We start from the raw sequence: 20194 nt of genomic DNA, 5'->3' as shown, positions 1-20194 counted from the left end.
TCTTTGTAAACGCTGTTGGAAACGTTTACTTCAATGTGCATAACATCTTTGGTACCGCATCTTAATCCAAAGACAGATGTCTAATTTGAATATTACTTTCAATAACCATCATGTGTTCAAAGTCCCTAAACCACCCCAGGAATAACTGCATGTTCACAGGGGAACACCGTCATGACACGTAGATTAAATACATGTTGTTCTGTTCTTTGTTTTACCATTATTTTCATCCTGAAGAAATGTTTACAGTAAAGCACCCCGTGACGGCTTATTTCTACGCAGCTGGTAAATATAGCATAGCAACATAAAAATAAAAACGGTTAGATATTTGTAGGTTTTGATCTGTGTTGCCAAGTCATTCCTTAGATTGGCAGTTAGAGCATTGAGCATTGAAAGCTCAAGGCACTAGATTATTCTGTCTAAATATAACCAACATACTACATTTATCGATCAGTTTAGACAGAGTAGCTGAAATCAGTTTAATCGGTTTCCGTCATGGCAGCTCTGAGCTATGCAGGCACTGGATTCCGTGTCGATGCCATCAAATTATTACTCTGTGGCATTACTGAGGTTCTACTCAATACCTGTGCCTTGGTTGCAACTTAACAACTAATCAACAGGGTTAAGGTGTATTAGCATCATAATCTGTTGTAGTACGTCAATGTGCCAAACGCGTGTAATGTAACGTAATGTAATGTAACGAGATGCATAAACTTGTGCTTGAGTCAGTTTTAGAGACATGTTCCAGTCACTCAATAAGACACTAAACGGACTGATGTTCTCATGAAAGAACCAGAGGAAGGAATGGACTAACAGGGTCCATCGTTCGAGATGACTCTGGTTAACAACCAGGTTTTAATGACAAAATACATTTATATAAGTCGCCATATGAGCCAAAGGCCACTAGGTGGGGCACTTTGCCATGTGAAATGTCTGACTCCTGGGGGTAGAACGTGTTATGCCTGGCAATACTGCCTGTCGTTTAAACAGCGGATATCTCACACAGGGGTGTGTGTATTCACAAAGAACTGCATTATGCAGCTGTGTATAGAAATGTGTGTGAATGGTAAATGGACTGCATTTATATAGCGCTTTACAATCGATGCCTCTCATTCGCCCATTCACACAGGCAAACACGCGCGTGCCATTCAAGGCACCGACCAGCTCGTCAGAAGCATTTGGGGTGTCTTGCTCAGGGACACTACAACAGTCAATGAATCAAACCGGCAACCCCTCCAACTGCTAAGGTTGCCCAACAGGTGACACTGTATTAAATGAGACCGACTAAACACACAAAAAAAAGTTAACATGGCCAAAAGTGCTTCGTGCAAAAATATGGTAACATTTCAGGGACATGGGTAAAATATGTCATTGTTCTGGATTCAAATACTTTTCTACGTTTACTGAGATGTCTGTCTGGTGTATTGGAACCTGTGAAACCTGCTGAAAAAGTGCAAACCCAAAGCGTTATGGTCCTCCTGGCTCAATCGCAGGTAACATCGGAGTGAGCAGCACCTGGAGCACAGGTGACATACCTTGGGCGTAGAGTGTGAGAACAGCCTGGATAGCGATGTAGACCCCGGAGAACTGGTACGTCTCGAACATCACCTGGAGAGGAACAGAGGGGGGGGAGGGTAGAAGTTAGGCCAAGTCCGAAAACCCGACAGACCGGGAAATGGAGAAAACGTGAGCGTCAGTTTGATGCCACATCAGTTTCAGATGTGTCAGATGTGTGGCAGATGGGGAGAGGTGGATCATTTATACGTTTTTCCGAAAAAGAAAAAAAACAAAGGATCCGCTCCACGTTTCCTCTAGTCTGTACCTCTTAGAAGGAACATTTTGGGGTCGAAGCAGGTTTGAATATCCTTAAATGCCGGCGCTTGATGGATTTCCAGGTCCGGCAAAGAATATCGGGGACAGGAGGTGGAAAAAATAAGCGATTGGAAAGAGCCCTCCGATTGGCCGACGCTCTTGCGTCGACAATCCCCCTAGCGCACCCAATCGACGGCCAGGAAGGCGTTACGGTCGTCCGCGCAACTCCAATCCCGCCGGCAAGCTCAGCCGTCGCCACGGCAACACCCGGATCCAACCCTCGGACGACGCGGAGCGACAAAACGACCAATCGCAGGCAGGCGGGGCGGCGGCGAAGCGAATAACCCCCCCGTGCCCCGTTCAGGGTCCCCCCCCCCCCCCCCCCCCCGCACTAACGCCCCTGTCACGGGACGCCTCGTGACCGAGAGAGGCCATTAGTCACAACACACACTTATTAGTCAGGGCGTTAAGTTAAGCACGCCGATGATCTTTCTCTCGATTCCGCCCCGCTTCCTGTTCGCGCCGCGTCGACGTTCAGCCTGTGCAGACGAGCGATTCTCACGGCGATTAATCACGGAAAAGGCCTGAACCAGGAACCGGACCGCCCGGAACGACGACATTCCCGGACCGCTCTCCGCCCTGCGAGGCCCTGCCTGACAGAACACGTCCCACCGCCACGGGAGTTACATCACCGGTGTCGCTCCGCTTAGCCGTGACATCACAGCGGACCGGTTCAGTCTGTCGGAGAGAAGCCTGAACGCTCAGTGTTACAGACACTGTGCTAAACGGTGATAAGAGTACATTTTACACCGAGAGAGTCCCCCCCCCCTTTGGACTCATTTACTGTAAATTCTGTAGGCGTTTCAATAACTTTGAGCTTGCTACGGTACACCACAGCCAGGAGTCCGCAGTGTGGGGACTGTATAAGCCCTGTGCTGTGACACAGATTTCCCCCCCCCCCCGGGGCCCTCCCGGGGCCACCCACCTCGATGATCTTCTCGCGGTTCTTGGTGGGGTTCATGGGCGGCTCCGTGAGCAGGATCTTGCAGCTGCGGGACTCGATGTTGAGCTTCTCCGGGCCGAAGGTGTAGTCCCACAGGTGCTTCATGTCGTCCCAGTTGCGCACGATGCCGTTCTCCATGGGGTAGTTCACCTCCAGCATCGAGCGCAGCTCGCTCGCCTCGTCCCCCACCATCAGGTCCTGAGGGGTCACAGGTCAAAGGTCATTCACACACACACACACACCTGTGACCTTGTGGCTAAGGAGCCTGTAGCCGAGCGGCTAAGGTGCCGGTAACCTAGCGGCTAAGGAGCCTGTAGCCTAGCGGCTAAGGTGCCGGTAACCTAGCGGCTAAGGAGCCTGTAGCCTAGCGGCTAAGGTGCCGGTAACCTACCGGCAAAGGTGCAGGTAGCCTAGCAGCCAAGGTGCCGGTAACCTAGCGGCTAAGGAGCCTGTAGCCTAGCGGCTAAGGATCCGGTAGCCTAGCGGCTAAGGAGCCGGTAGCCTAGTGGCTAAGGTGCTTGACTGGGACCTGGTAGGCTGATGGTTCAAGCCCCAGTGTGGCCACAATAAGATCGGTGTAGCTGTTGGGCCCTTGAGCTATGTCCTCAACCCCGCACTGCTCTAGGAGGGATTGGCCCCTGCTGAGTCTAATCAACGGTAAGTCCCTTTGGATAAAGGTGTCAGCTAAATAATTAATGTAATAAGCATGATAATTAAGCCCCAGCAGATTTACTCAGGGCTGCAGGAATAAGGAGATTATTTATAACATTCACAGCAGTGCTTTGGCTGATCACGAAACACATCGACTGGATTCAGTCAATATTTAATCTCTGATTCACAATGAAATGCAAGTTTTGGCTTTTGTTTGATCACAAACACAGCCTGGCGTGTTAAGAACTTGCCAAAGAATTTCAGAAGTGAAGAAAAAGGCGACGCCATAGTTGAGAACATGCAGTACATGGGCTCGGTGACACGGTCCAAACTGGCAGGACAGGGCATGCGCCACCCAAACCACAGAACCGGGTCACTGTTTGGGCTCAGGGGGTCAGGAGCAGTGGGGGTGGGGGGGGGGGTGGGGGGCAAACCACTGAGGAGAGCGCTCAGGTGAAAACACATCGAGGGGGGGGGGCAGGTACGAGGAGGACGTTACAGGTCAAACCATCAGACGACATGAGCACTGGCTTCCCCTCCAATCAGAGAAGAACGGGCGGAGCAAAGAGATACACATCCCACAATGCACTGCTTTCTGCTGCTGCACCTTTTTTTATAGGGGGGGGGTCGAACTGTAACGGTGAGACCTGGCTTCAAATAGTATTTGTTTTGGATTTAAATACTTTTCTGCATTCGACTAAGCTTGCCTGGTGTACTGGAACAAATTAAATGATCCCAGAAGTGCAAACGCTGCCCATCTGCTCCCCCTCCCTGCAGGCTCAAATTCGCCAGGCAAGATCAATAGAGCACAGAAACCTATTTGAATCCAAAACCAATACTATTTGAACCCAGCTCTAGTAACGGTTAACTGAAACTACGCAATCACACATCCTGAAAGTCAAACAAAGGCAGCCGTTCTCAAAGCTAGCCACCTACAAGATCACACAGGAAATCCATGCACTTCCTTCCGTGCGCTCTGTTGCACAAATCCTCCATTATCTTAAGTGGCCAACGTCCAAGCACTGACAGACGAGCCGACAGTCCTCCATTACGGCTCCACAGTAGTGGCAGACATGACACACTCTGACTCAGCAATTACCCAGCATGCACAGCCATGAAATCTCCATGCATTGTGCTGTTAGTAACAGACACAGCAGAGTCCCAAGTCATTCAGTTAAAAGGATGCGATTGGTTTACTTTTTAAATCCTCCAAAGCATGAGAATCTTTTCTCCTCATATACCTTGCAGTGCATTGCCTCAATCTTAATCAAGTACCACAAATGAAAAAAATAAAAATCCGAGATTCCATCTCACCTCAGTGAATTCATTGTGTGCGGCCAGAACCAGTTCAATCACTTGAGGAAATTAATTACTCAGACACATTATGAGCATTTTCAAGTTCAAATCAAACTACTACTACTTACTAAAATGACTGAAATGAAGGAGAACTGTACCCGAAACCGGAAATCCGCTTCATGTTGTACAACACAGCGCAGTATTCTGATGTGAATATAGCCTGTGTGTATGAAAGCGTTTCTGAGACAGATGGACCACCTGCCCCTGGGCCTCTGCGGACCACTTCCCTAACGCTAAAGAGGCTAAACCGTCCAATGCACCTCCTGGGCCTGCAATCTCAGGTATGCAGCATCAGAAACCGATGCTATAGTTATGGAGACTGAAAACGAGATCTTCAGATTTCCTAAACCTCCTGAGGCCCAGGAGGGGAAAAAAAATAATAATAATAAAGCTGAAGTATTTGAAAACATTTTTACATAATAAAATTGTCTTGGATGACAAAACAATTGCAGCGGAAATATTTTGAGATATACAGTAGTGTGCAGAAGTCTTAGGCATCCTAGACTTTATTATATATATGTTTATTTTTTTGTGTGTGTTAGTATAAAAGAACACATTTCAGATTTCCAAATATTCATTCAACATTTTTGTTTTAAAAAATGTTTTTTAAGTCACATATTACAGTAAGCAATTTACTACTTTTTACATAAAAACTTGATCAAGGCTGTCTGAGATCAGAAGCAAGGAGCCAACCAAAGTCTGCAGAAGAACTGTGGCAAGTTCTCCAACATGCTTGGAACAACCTCCCTGCTGTCTTAGCCACCGCTGTCCTGCAGTTCCATATCGCAGAGAAGTGATGCAGTTTTAATGCCAAAGGGTGGTCAAAACATGTTTAACTATTCAGCCAAATTACTAAAATGTAATGTAAAACGTACAGTACGTTTATTTAGGACCTTTCATAGAATTATTTTTGAAAGAATCTTATCTGTACAGAATGTTATACAGGTGCCTAAGACTTTTGCACAGTACTGTATATTTTATTTAATTTTATTTTCACTGAATGTCCTTTATGTTAAGAGAAATGCTGTATAGAGCTCAGGGAGGGGGGGGCCAAAACCTGATGTCCTGGTTTGAGAAGACAGGGTCTCAGGAGCTTAAGAGTAACCTCACATCACGATCAGATTAAACACGAGCGTCAAATCCGATTCCTGACGCAACCCGCTCCACATTCGCCAGGATGATCTCCTGAGAAGACCTGGCAGGTCTCCCACGGACATCACACATGTGGGCACCATAAACGAGTCGGCTATATCGCCTTCTCATCGCTTATATCATAATATGCAGATTTTCAGCACAAAGAATGCTTAGAAAGACACACTGCACTCTCTGAAAGAAAGGTATAAAAGCTTGCTCGGGTAGTACCCAATACGGAGGTAAAATTGTACCCCGTTGCCATTGGACTAATAATTCATTCGTACCTTTTTTGTTTGTAAAAAGGTACTTATTCCTTTGGGAAATGTGTTCCTTAAAGAACGAAAAATGTACCCCCGCACGGTACCCTTATTTGCGAGAGTGTATGTTCTATATTTTGGATAGATATTTGGACTATATTTTCGACTCCCTGGCACCAGATCAAACTTTATGAAATGCCTTCTGGGTAAAATGACTGACCTGCAGAGGTCGGGGCAACACAGAAAAACCTCTGAAGACATTTCTGCCGGAACCCAAACGGACTCCAGTTCTGCCGCCCTCAGACGAAAAGAACCTAAATATAGGCCCGAGCTAAATAAAACTTTGACTTTGTACCTCAAGTTCCCTTTTTTCCTTGCTTCTGCTAAATTAATCCGAGGAGGCAGAAACATCTGAGCTGAGAAAGCACACTGCTTCATATCCGCTTCAGAAATCAGGGAGGCGCTGTACGTACCGACAACCTTAGCGTGCCCACGCAACAACAAATCCCACAGTTACCAGGCATATGAAGCAGACCAGGGCTGACAAACCCTGTTCCTGGAGATCTACGGTCCTGTAAACTTTTACTCCAACCCTAACAAAAGCACACCTCATTCAACAGCGACACAACTTGTCGAGCTGCCATTTCATAAAATCAGGCGTGCCAAGTTAGGCTTGGAGTGAAAACCTACAGGACGGTAGATTTCCAGGAACAGGGTTGGGCAGCCCTGAAGTAGATTGATAAGAAAAAGAGATACCGTGTCAAATGCTTCAAAACAAGTTGAACAATGCAAACACCACTTCAACCTGCAAAGGTTTCTGTCAGATAGAACCACTGACACTGTACAGTTTACCCCATGAGCCATACTACAGTATACATGTATACATGATGCAGCTGGAAATATTAACGGTTACTGAGAAGCCATTTTCCATCACCATTCATTAAAACCATTATTAAATGTAAAGACTGATGGTGTTCCTCTCGGTCCCTGAAATCACGACAGACACTCCATTTTAAAAATCACCGTCTACCTCTGCGGACAAGCGCACAGCCAATCAAAGAGAGAGAGCACTCTGCCGAAAAACGGATTAGCCAGGCAAAGAAAAAAAAAAAAAAAAATTTAAAAAATTAAAATGAGTAATTAAATTCAACATGAACGAGACAGGCATTCTTCCACCGGGGCAAACAGGAAAGAGAAGAGGAGACACAAAAGAAAAAGAAAAAGGGTTGTATTGATGAAAGAGCACACACACAGCACCACTCTCCCCCGGGCAGGCACACACCAGGCCACACTTACCATCTTTTTGTTATTCTACTTCAACGGGAGAAGAAAGGGGGATGAAGGAGGAAGAGAAGGAAGGAAGAAGCAGATGGTCAGAGAGACGGAGAGCGGAGGCCCAGAGCATGCTGGGAAGCCGTGACGGGGCCGAGTGTGCGGCGTGCCACAGCGTGACCCGAAAAACACGCGGCTGCGCACGTCCGCTCTGACACGCTCGAGCCTGGCACTGCGGTCTTTCAACGAGGCCATTCCCGTCAAGCACTTACCCACCTCTGAGGAAACATGATATACCTTACACCTCTTCAACCAATGAAAATAACTGTTATACTATTGTTTTAAGCACCTATTAAATCCAACTACATTTTCTCAACTTTCTATATTTTTTTAAACTTTTTTTAACCAAAGCCAAAAACCCCCTTGGGACTTGGGTAGAGGCGCTTCATATTGGACTTGGGACCGAAAGAGTTAAGGCACTATGAAGTATTCACAGTACATACAGCTCCTGTTCTGAATAAAGTCATTTCCCCCCAGGTAAGTAGTGTGCTTGTGTTCTATTAGTGCACGTTACAGCAGAACATTTTAGAAGTCAATAAGAAAATGGAGTAAGAAGTGTCTCCAGCACTAATAAAAGGGGCTGGTTAATAATTCATCCGATCCAAAATGGCGTCCAGATTACAGCAGTGAAAAGTGTTTCCTTGGGCTGTTTACTTTAGATAATAAAAGCAGCAGAGCCCATTTTAAACAGGGAGCGGTCACTCAAACCCTCAATGCTGACACTCAGCTGAAAATATCCCGTCTTCAACGCTGATGCGAGCGCTATTAGAGATGCCAAACTAAACAAAAAAAAGTACAAATTCATCCTAAATAAAGTTGTGGTACAAAGCGCAATCGTCAGACGAACAGAGTGTTTCAGTCCGTGGACACGGCAGTCGGTTAAAAGGTTCTCTTGTATCGGGGGGGGGGGGGGGTGTCCAATCTTATCCCAAAATGGGGTGTTGCCGCAGGTTTTTGTTTCAGCCCAGCCCAAACCATACACCCGATTATATTATCAAAGACTGCAATTAGTTGAATCAGGGGCATGTTTAATCGGAAAACATTTCACTATGTGTTGCCACGGTTTCCGGGTTGAATGGTGCATTTCCTCCCAGCAATGTGCAACGTTTTTCATCAGGCTTTGAGGTATGTTTGCTCCTGTTTGGTGTGTGTGTGTGTGTGTGTGTGTGTGTGTGTGTGTGAGGCATGGGGGTTTAGCTCGAATCAATAATGATGTAGGCTCAGTGTTGGGCTAAAACGTAGCCTCAGTGTTGGGCTAAAACGTAGCCTCAGTGTTGGGCTAAAACGTAGCCTCAGTGTTGGGCTAAAACGTAGCCTCAGTGTTGGGCTAAAACGTAAGCTCAGTGTTTGGCTAATACGTAGCCTCAGTGTTGGGCTAAAACGTAGCCTCAGTGTTGGGCTAATACGTAGCCTCAGTGTTGGGCTAATACGTAGCCTCAGTGTTGGGCTAATACGTAGCCTCAGTGTTGGGCTAAAACGTAGCCTCAGTGTTGGGCTAAAACGTAGCCTCAGTGTTGGGCTAATACGTAGCCTCAGTGTTGGGCTAAAACGTAGCCTCAGCGTTGGGCTAAAACGTAGCCTCAGTGTTGGGCTAAAACAGAAACCTGCACCCACACCGGCCTTTGGGGATTAGGATTGGACACCCCTGTCTCGCATCGTCCCGGCTGACCAATAAGGACAGGTGTTGTTTGGACGCTGAGGAAGGTCAGATTATCAGAGGGGGGCAAAAAGAAGGGGGAGAAAAGGCAGGAGACAGTCAGGCTCCGGGAGAGGAGCCCCAGCTTTCCTGAGGACACAGCCCAGTGGTCCTCACTCCTGGTCCTGGAGAGCCACAGGGTGTGCTGGGGTCCCCAGCCCTGGTCCTGGAGAGCCACAGGGTGTGCTGGGGTCCCCAGCCCTGGTCCTGGAGAGCCACAGGGTGTGCTGGGGTCCCCAGCCCTGGTCCTGGAGAGCCACAGGGTGTGCTGGGGTCCCCAGCCCTGGTCCTGGAGAGCCACAGGGTGTGCTGGGGTCCCTAACCCCGGCCCTTTGTTTTCACCTTCATATCAGCGCCCAGTTCAGACCAAGAAACCAGGTGAGTGGACTGTGTTATTCAGCGCTGACTAACAACAAAGGCCAGCACACCCTGCAGCTCTCCAGCACCAGGAGGTGGGTAGAGAGGTGCGGAGGTGGGTAGAGGGGTGCGGAGGTGGGTAGAGGGGTGCGGAGGTGGGTAGAGGGGTGCGGAGGTGGGTAGAGGGGTGCGGAGGTGGGTGGTGGGTAGAGGGGTGCGGAGGTGGGTAGAGGGGTGCGGAGGTGGGTAGAGGGGTGCGGAGGTGGGGACAGAGGTGCGGAGGTGGGGACAGAGGTGCGGAGGTGGGTAGAGGGGTGCGGAGGTGGGTAGAGGGGTGCGGAGGTGGGTAGAGGGGTGCGGAGGTGGGTAGAGGGGTGCGGAGGTGGGTAGAGGGGTGCGGAGGTGGGGACAGAGGTGCGGAGGTGGGGGGGGGGCCTTACCTTGATCTCGATGTTGCCCACTTTGGCGGTCGAGCGGATGATGGGCCGGCCCACCAGGGCGGGGAAGATGTGCTCGGGGAAATTGGAGCCCGCATAGCCGCACTTCACAAACTGGGGAGGAAGGAGGGGAGGGGGGTGGTGAGCGTAGACATGGAAACAGTCACCCGGGTAACACGCATGGCTACTCAACCCTGTTCCTGCAGGTCTACCATGGTCCTGCAGGTTTTCCCATAAAAACAATACAACGTCGATCACTAAAAGAGCTTCACACATGGTGTTCTGATAAACGCTCATCCTATGTCATTTGCTTGCACGGAATCTGACGGGCTAACCGGAGTTATAACCCGCGATGAAAATGCAGAACAGGACCATTTCAGAAAAGGTGCAGTCGACTGTAACAGTCTGGTGCACATCCTGTTTGGGTTCATTCATAGAAAATGTTGAATATAAATCACCCTCGTAACTGTATACGCTCACAGGGGTAGCGAGGTCGTTCTGTGAAATAGCACATCCTCAGGCCCTCATAAAGCTCAAAGCCCAGGACAGTGTTCAGCCGGTTCATGTTTCAGATTTTCAAGTACCTGTTTTTTCCCAACAAGGTAGATTTATTTGTACGTAGTAACCGTTTAAACCGAGGACTTTTATTTCCTCAGAGGGCAACCCTACATGACCCTTGACCCTTTGTTACATGCAGGAGGAAATCACACAAATCCCAGGAACATCAATGTGCAAGTGTGAATGTTGGGGGGGGGGGGGGGGGGGGGGGGAGAGGGGACATTAAAAGAATGTAAAAGAAAAACATCCTCCACTAAAATACTAAAGCTTTCAGCGAGAGGACTTCCTGTGGAAACCTCTCGATGATTCTGACTCATGAATTAAAAACTCTACAGAGCTGAACACTGCTTTGAGGTCACAAATGCGGTTTGTGCCACTTGATATTGTCACGGACCAAAGTGCAATGTAACAGAACGTTGCACCCAAAACAACCAAATCAGACCTGCGCCTGTTCAATCACCACTGCATTACATTGCAGTTATGTTGCTGATGCTTTTCTCCTAAGCCACTTACAGTTTATTAGACTAAGCAGGGGACAATTCCCCCTGGAGCAATGTGGGGTTAAAAGGGCATTGCTGATCTTACTGTGGCTACACAAGGGCTTGAACCACCAACCTTCCAAGTCCCAGTCAAGCACCTTAGCCACTAGGCCATATGCTGCCCCCATTCCCACACTGGGCATGCTCAGAAGACCCCCTAATTGCAGTGTTTGAAATATGGCCATTGCACACAGACACATGCAAGAAACCGGGAGAAATGCAGGAGACCTGCCCCAACAGGTACATAATAAGATGTTCAACCAGCCATAGACTGCGCAAGCACCTCACTTTGTCGGTTACAGCCGATCTGGGCCAGAAGGTAAGCCAATAATTGGTGAAAAGGTGATTTATGTGGTCACGCTGATTTCAAAGAACAAGGCCCTCCTCTGTCATAGTCTCTTTCTCCACCACGCCAGCAGGTCCAGAGCCCTCTGAGGGAGGCCTCGGCCTTCAAAGAAGAAATAGGAACTAGGAACACATTGTCTAATTTGCATGCGCGTGTCAAGTGTTCGGAAAACATAAATGAAACTGCTCCGGGGGCCGCTAAACTTTCTATTAATTTGATTATTCATATCGGCGGCGTATTATCAATCTGGGAACCCAGGCGTTAGGAATACGGGAATTACGGTTAAAAGCAAAATAAATCGCAAGGGTAGCCGGGGGGCAATTTCAACCGGTTTTGGTGGACAGGTTCCTAAAACCTTTCATCCTGAGAGGGTAGGAGGGGCTCCCCGTTGATAGCTGAAAATATTCGGAGACATCGGCACAGAGCACCGGCCTTGCTTTTTTTTTCTCCTCCCTTCTTCTTCTTCTTTGTCTTTAGAGACTGCATATAGGTTCTCTCGAGCTGCGGTCAAAGCGGTGATCTCACTTCCTCTCTGACTCACTCGGCCGAGCGCTGAGGCTGAGAGAACTTTTCTGCTGCTGTGTGCGAAACTAAACATCCTTTAGGCTGCTAGCCTCGACTTTCCTCTCCTTGCAAGGTAAAGCGTATGCGGCTGCACTGAGACGGCTCAAAGTTTGTCACTGAATAAAAGAGCCGGCGCAGGTGTTGCTTTTATTGAAGGAAGATTGGGTTCTCCCGTTCCCAAGGGGCCACAACGCCCACGCAAACGCGCTTTCCTTCTATAATTGCTTGGGATAACAATGTCGTAACGGTTCTTTTTACCAACAACGAATGACGGCACACAAAAAATAAATGTACAATGTACTACATCTCAGTGTCGAAACGGCAAGTTTTACTAAAGAACTGAGGCACATGCAGAAACATACAATGTGTAGCAAGCAACTTATTAAAACTACGCATAAATCAAACCATTGTTTAGCATGTTTTAAAGTTTTCATATTCCAATAGCGTAACGTTAGATTATTTTCTTCAACTCCTCGAACATGTTTAAGTGAAGTATTTCTACTGAAACTTTAATATAAATTAAATATACTCTAACAATATACATAGAAGATATGCATGTAGCTATTCTATCTTAACGAGCCACGCGTTTGCTAAAACAAGACGGTTGTCATGTCAACAGGAGCTCCCAACAAATTGGCCTAAAGTAACTCAAATTGTAAAAGTCATCGTCGGGGATGACGCAGCACACTTTTTGGAAATTGAATGGAAAAGCGACAATAATGCAAGTGATTAGCTCGACGTGAACAGGTGCATTTTTAAACGATAGCTACATCCGTAGGAGGTTGAGGTCGCAGGTGCCGAACGACCAAAAGAGAACCGCAGCCAATCAAAGGTCCTAAACCTGATCTTCATAGCGACACGGCCTCAGAAAAACACAGGTGTCAGAGCAGGACAAGTCTAGTCGACTAGTCTAGAGGACGCGGGAGGGGCAGGGGCAGGGGCATTAGCTTGCTAGCTAACGTTACCGTCCCAGGCAGGTTGGTCATTTTAAACCGATTTAAAACCACTGGCTACGTGGAACTCCCAACCAAGTTACGTCGCCTTCAACATAAATATCTGCCAGACTATTATTGCCAACAAATATGCCATCTCGTCACTTTGCATGCTTCTGTGCACTCCCAGTGGAACAGGACGCAGGGTCACTTGTCGTTCACTTATCTAGCCACTTAGCGGGTTAGCAAGGCACCAATGTGGGGTTGTGTGGGCTAGGAAACCACTCCGAATTTTAAATTGCAAATGGTATTTCATCAAACTTCCGTTTTGGGACAGAGGATTACTTTTTGCCTACGTGCACGACATTCGATCATTTAACGTTACCGCTAGCTCGCTACATTCATATAAAAAACAGCTGACTTGCTAATGTTAGCTATCTTTAGCTAGCTAACGTTACAACATTGACAATGGCAACGCGAGCTGCAATAAATCGGCGTCTACTTCCATACAGTAAACCCGAGTTTAATATTCTCTTCGTGTTATTGCATATCCGAAATGTAACGGACTCCGCACAATCCAATTATGTTCATGTAACATCAGTCCCTTTTGCAAATGGACACATAATTGACAGTCTGACAGACACATTCCTTTGCCTACCCACCCAGTTAGCTCGCTAGCTAACAGTTAGCAACCAATGCTACTTCCTGTTTCAGATAATCTGTTTTACATCAACAACATGCTTGCTGGATAGAAACGGGACGGACGACAATCGGTGAATTCGGGCGTCCCCTCTTCAAACCTACCCCGGTTCCATTGTCACAAACCACCACTTTCCTGCCTTGACTGTCCATTTTTCGGAATCCAAGAACCTGCAAGACCTCTCCTGCTCAACTTTCTTCAGCAAGCCGGAAATCGCTACCCCGGTTCCCGGAAAGGGATTCTTCCGGTCTGTCTGACACGTGACCATAGATTCTCCGCCTTGTAACCCACCTATTAGAATATGGACACAAAATATGGCCAATTATACGAGGGAGTGTCTTAAACGCTTGTCTCTATTCGATACCTGCAAAGAGTGACAGTGGGATATATCCAATGGCAATATGTGAGTTACAGCCTTTTTGAAACATCAGGCCCTCTTCTTCAAATAAGCGAAAAAGGTCCTCTGCACGTTCAGTGATAAAGGGCGTGTGTGGTTGTCAATCAATGCAACAAGAATAGGTCGTTGATGAGGAAATTATCATGGAAGCGACAGTCGTGGTTTTAGCCGACTGCTGATAATTAACCGAAATAGGTTTATTTTTGACACGGTGGGTAGAGCTCAACCAATCAAGACTGACGACTAAAAGAACGGAAAACGCCGTCAATCTATAATCTCTACACAGAAAGCCATGTCGAAGCAAATGTCATATTCACAATATCTTTTCATAGCGAAACCACATTTAATAGTACCATATTACTGTTCAGACTTTTGCACCGTTGTACAATTGAATCTTCGAATTAAAAGGTAGTCAGACCATGTTGTAAAACCTGAATTTATTTGTGGTTTGTTAGATTTTTCTGTACCGGTGACCATGAATTGGCCTCCAGGCAAGGTACAATGAGAATACCTGCAGAAGTAATGGGATTATGGGAAAGGGAAAGTTGGCAAACATTTATTCATTATAAAGTCACAATTATTACTATTTTTGTTGTTATAAAACACTGGCAATATCATAGAAGAACGGATCATATTAGATATTCGATATTCTATAGTGCCCCCTTGTGTCAAACAACAATCGGTACAGTACCTTTTTTCTTTTGGTTTAGATTGAATGTCGTAACATTTATATCATGCTCATTTGTTTGATGAATTTCTCTTACAGTTTTAGAGTGTAATATCCTGTAATACAGTGGGGCTTTAGTAGGTGAACAGAGTGCAGATGATGGACACCGCCTGGCAGCTGCCAGTCACCGTGAGGTGTTGAATTATGCAGGAAAGGGAAACTGGTTCTGCCGTCACTAGGGGAACAGGTCCGTTGACATTCACTCACGTGCAGGCCCTGCTGCCGCCTGAGAACTTTCGCAAACCTAAATCCTGTTTCGAGGATATGCTGTGTGTTTGCATTCAAACATTTGCGATCCATTTCTTGTGTTGGTGGATTTGCCGAGTCTGTCCTGCAGGCGGTTCAATTACAGACGTCTGTAAAAGACGGTTTTCCTTTCTTTTGTGTGTGTGTGTCCTACTTAAAGCTCAGTGTTAGCCTGACCCATCTGCGGCATTCCACATATTTTCAGAGAGCTACGGTGCTCCACAAAAACAATAAAGAGGTGGATAAAAAGAGGCCACGTAAGGAGGGGAGGAACGGGGGAGGGGGGCTGTTTTGGACTTGAGAGGTAGCAATTTAGTGCAGTATTTCAGGAACTAATAAGGAGGTTGCAGTGAGTTCAGTTCTGAGACGAGGTGCCCCCTTGTGTACTCCTATGCAGTATGATTGAGCCTGAATACTTTATTTTACAATCCAGTCGTATAAATAGACGTGGGCATGTACAACATGTAAAACAGATGAATGTGAAAATGATTGCAGCTCTTCTTTATCGGTTTTAAAGGGACAAGACCCATTAATAACATTTCTTTAAATGTGCCAGAGTTAGTCCAGCAGGCTCATTTTCATCGATAGACTCTGGGCTGTGGGAGGAAACTGGAGTACCCGTATGGAGATAACTAACACAAACATTACAGTTATTTAGCTGATGCTTTCATCCAAAGTGACTCACAGTTGATTAGACTAAGCTGGGAACAATCTCTCCCTGGAGCAATGCGGGGGTTATGGGGGTTACCCAACCGCTGCACTGATCTTACCATGGCTACACCACCGACCTTCCAGGTCTCCCATCACGTACCTATAGGCTGCCCCGAACACAGAGGGGCTGTGAAAAGCTCCAGGTCCTCCGAGACTCGAACCCAGAACCGTGACCACGGTAACCGCCGCACCGCTACGTCACATCAAATGGCGCAAAGCTACACCTCCATCGGGACATGAGAACGAGCGTTATCGGTTTTGCGGTTTTGGCTCTGATTACACCGACGTGGTGCTGTGGCCTTTCGGTTGTGACGAATAACCGCCGTGCGTTGCGTTTAGCTCTAACAGGTAGATTTCACGCCTGAGCAAAAAGACCTGTGAGAAATGTTTCACGAGCTCATAGCATGGCAGTGTGGGTACCATGTGACACAGATCAAGTATTTCCATTATTTGGTTTTGAAATCTGGACTTGTATAAAATACCTAAGATAGTTTTGGGCCATGTTGCTGTTCTGAGCATGCTTGCTCAAACTCACACTCAACTCTTAATAGCAAATATTGTTCATTTTAGGACACTGAATGGACAACATTAAATATTCATTGACGTACATACAATATTAAATGTTTGTAGTAGTGTTATTTATCACATGGTGCAAAGGGAGAACACATGGAAGATACTTGATCAGCCACCTATAGCCTAATGGATAAGGCTCCTGTAGCCTGGTGGCTAATGTGCCTGTAGCCCAGTGGCTAATGTGCCTGTAGCCCAGCGGCTAAGGTGCCTGTACTCTAGTGGCTAAGGTGCCTGTAGCCCTGCGGCTAAGGTGCCTGTACTCTAATGGCTAAGGTGCCTGTAGCCCTGCGGCTAAGGTGCCTGTACTCTAGTGGCTAAGGTGGCTGTAGCCTGGTGGCTAAGGTGGCTGTAGCCTAGTAGCTAAGAGCCGTGACTGGGACCTGGAAGGTTGCTGGCTGAAGCCCCAGTGTAGCCACAATAAGACCGAGTGAATTTGTACTGTATAGGATGAGAGTACACCGCTAAACTAGTAATCCTTGTAGGGTTACGTAACCAGTAAGGGCAGAAGCCCTGTGATGATTTCTTGTTGAATTCTCATACCAAAAAGTTATAGTTTTTATTTTCTCATCTCCTAGTGTCCCAGGACTGTGATTCACACTGCTTCAGTAGTTCCGCTTGTTTACAACTTCAATTGTTTACAAAATGCTAATGAACTTTACCATGCCCTGGGGCCTGTACCACAAAGCAGGATTACTGAGTTATGGCCATATAACTGCACCAAGTAAAACCCATTTACTTCAGTCCATGTTCCAGATTTGAGAGGGTTCTGGGTTTTTACTCAGTGTAGTTATCTGACTAACTCTGTAATCCTGCTTTGTGGAACAGACCACTGATATATTGTTTACGTTAAAGGGAATAACATAATTGGGGGGAAAAAAAAACTCAAAAAAAGTCTATTGTGTAATGTAGGATCAACACAACAAATATGAATATTGTTGCATATTTATTATTTCATTATGATTTCCAATAAATACTGAATAAATTATGCAGTATGATGCATTCCAGAACTGAGATCCTAAATGGTTAATTTCAGATAGATTTCAGGCACAAAGCACATCACCATTCTGCTGTTTGCATAATGATATACAGTATGCCATTATATACAGTAATTTACCTAATCTACCTTGCATCGTGTCTCAAAGCCCATTTGATGGAATTGGCATCACAACAGTAATGTAACATAACCCTCTCTGTTTTTTCGGGGGAAGCTGCAGCTGGTTCCATGCCTGTTGTGTTTTGTTTTGCGCTGCCTCGGTCCGCTGTCTTGCTCCTCTGAGGATGAGTCATGCGCTGACATCACTGAGGTGTGCTAGGACACAGAACGGCGTGTTCCTGTGAGGCAGGGCTTCCGTTCTTGTGTTCTGAAGTGGCATTTAAGACAAAATGTAGTCTGGATAAAGAGCTGAACGAGCTTGCAGGGACAGTGTAATATGAGGCAATAAACTTTGCTTACTGTCACCTCTCACCTTTTTCACAGACAAGACTCATGGGGCGGGGAGGTAGGTTTCTCTGTCTCTGAGTAGTCACGCTTCCTTAGTAAACTCCTAATGGGAGATATATTACATCACAGGAATTTGACAGATACTCTTATCCAGAGAGTGACGTACAACAAAATGCAGACCTATCGCCAGGGACAAGTGCGGTGAAAAACTCTGGAGTAGAGGTCACCAACCCTGGCACACCTGATTCTACTAATTAGCAGCTCAATGAGATCTGAAGCTGTTGAATGAGGTGTGCTTTGCTAGGGTTGGAGTGAAAACCTACAGGACGGTAGATCTCCAGTCACAGGGTTGGTAACCACTGCCCTATGGGAAAGTACACTTTCAAGTGCAAGGAATACCACAAAGATAAAGACTTGGGCCTTGTTGATTAATCTGATGACAAAGGATTATATCTATAAAACCATTTTAGGAAGCAGAAATATTCTGCTCTTTCTATCTTCGTTTGCTACCCATAACTTCCATTTCCCACTCTCATCGCACCAACGGGGCAACTGGTCCCTTTACTCTGAGTCTTCTTGAAGCCTACTGTATGTAAACCAGGTTTCTCATTATTGATAGGGTCAAAACTCACATAACATGTCTGTTTAAACACAGTGGCCTGATACTGATTAGTGCTGGTGTTGATCAGTCACTTTTCTTTGTCCTCCTCATTCTCTTTCCATTTTTAAATTGTCTCTACGGAGGATGGAAAAAAACCAGGCGGCCATTTTGCATTAGGTTTTAGGAAGTGGATAATGCTGGTAGGAAGTGGGTCTGGTGCAAATTCTCCTGGGATTCGGAGCAGCTGCCGGCCGATCCTGACCTCCAGGAAGGGAACTGAGCAGCTAGACACTGAGAAAGAGACGGTAACACACACTCACACTCACTCACACACACATTCACTCACACATGTACTCACACACACACACTCATACACAGAGACACACTCACACACACACAGACACACACTCACACACACATTCACTCACACACACACATACACAGACACACACTCATACTCACTCACACACACACAGATACACACTCACACACACATTCACTCACACACACACTCATACACAGAGACACACTCACACACACACACACACACACACACACTCACACACACACAGACACATACACACACTCACACACACACACACACACACACACACTCACACACACACAGACACATACACACACTCACACACACACACACACACACACACACACACATGCACTTACTCTCACTGCTGTCCCCCAGGGCCAATAGTCTCGACAGGCTTTCCTGGGCAAACTGCTGAATCCATCGTTAAGGCAATGATGTTTATCTGTTAATGAAAAATTAGTATGATTCATATTTGCTCTCTCGTGCTCCCTTCCTCATTCCTGCTCTAGCTGAGGAGTCACTGATACCGTGTAAGTGTGTCTTATGACGGTTTTTGTGTTCTTGGGGTGTGATAATGTAATGCAATGCAAGGTCCACTGTAAAAGGTCACCTTACAGGTCACCTGTAAAAGGTTACCTTTCTTCTGGCCACAGTTCACTGGGCCAACAGGGAATTGTGAACTGACCCTTTAGATCTGGAAACACAACATATGACTTCACATATGGCTACTTGGGTTTCGCTGAAGCGCTGAGTGAGGTTTCTGGGGATATTTTCCAGGACCTCAGTCAGGATCCTCAAGACAATGTCTGTTCATTAGTGTCCAAGAACAAGAAACTGACTATTCATATTTTGTGAGCAAATAAAGTCTTTCACATTTTTAATATATTTTTCATATAATGTGGATTGATGAAATTACTTACAAAACAAATTCCTAAACACTGCAACCTGCCTTTTTTTTGGTAAATGGCTTGAGTGTTTCTTGTTTCACAGATTTTAAAAGCGCCAAACTGTTCATCACGCTCACACTCTACACTTATACTACAAAAAGAACATATTGTCCTCATCGACCTATTGAGCACACATTTAGAACTGAGAAAAACAATACGGATTATAACATCAAGATTTTTCGTTCCGTTGTGAATGCTCAGTCACAATTATTGGAGCCATCAACTTATAACGTAGCATTTCAACAAGTTAAATAATGTGTCTAATTAATTTAGATTAAGCAATCTATCGCTGAGAACTTTGTCACACACTGCCACAACTTTCGTTGCCCGTACCTCTGCCACGTCTCACTGATGACGTAATCCTTTTTTGACAGTGAGCACAGTAGCGCACTGGAGATGGCAAGCTGGTTGAAAAAATTAAGGCGTTCCTTTGCGCATGCACTCAGTGCGCAAGGCTTTTGGGTAATTGTAGTTTCTTCCCCACATTGTACAATGAGAAACGATGCATGATTTTTTGGTTTGAGACTACAAGTTCCGACTAGCACACATCGC

General features: G+C 46.3%; 1 protein-coding gene and 1 long non-coding RNA gene across 2 annotated transcripts in view; both read right to left on the bottom strand.

Annotated features, from left to right (window-relative positions):
* actr2a (actin related protein 2a) overlaps positions 1–13940 on the bottom strand; it is a 20286-nt gene extending 6346 nt beyond the window's left edge. The window contains exons 1-4 of the mRNA XM_061232883.1: positions 13776–13940; positions 10036–10146; positions 2795–3010; positions 1533–1605 (exon numbers count right to left, since the gene is read on the bottom strand). Of these exons, the coding sequence (XP_061088867.1) occupies positions 1533–1605; positions 2795–3010; positions 10036–10146; positions 13776–13823 (448 nt within the window). The 5' untranslated portion in view covers positions 13824–13940. The remainder of the gene's footprint in view (positions 1–1532; positions 1606–2794; positions 3011–10035; positions 10147–13775) is intronic.
* A 3517-nt stretch (positions 13941–17457) lies between these two features.
* LOC133122743 (uncharacterized) lies at positions 17458–20008 on the bottom strand. The gene is made up of 4 exons (XR_009708133.1): positions 19976–20008; positions 19052–19137; positions 17792–17869; positions 17458–17686 (listed from the first exon to the last, which is right to left on the bottom strand). It is a non-coding gene; the product is annotated as an uncharacterized LOC133122743 (long non-coding RNA).
* Between the last annotated feature and the right edge of the window lie 186 nt (positions 20009–20194).

Source organism: Conger conger, chromosome 2 (genome assembly GCF_963514075.1).
Source record: "Conger conger chromosome 2, fConCon1.1, whole genome shotgun sequence".
NCBI classification, from domain to species: domain Eukaryota; kingdom Metazoa; phylum Chordata; class Actinopteri; order Anguilliformes; family Congridae; genus Conger; species Conger conger.
This window is presented reverse-complemented; position numbering and strand designations above follow the sequence as displayed.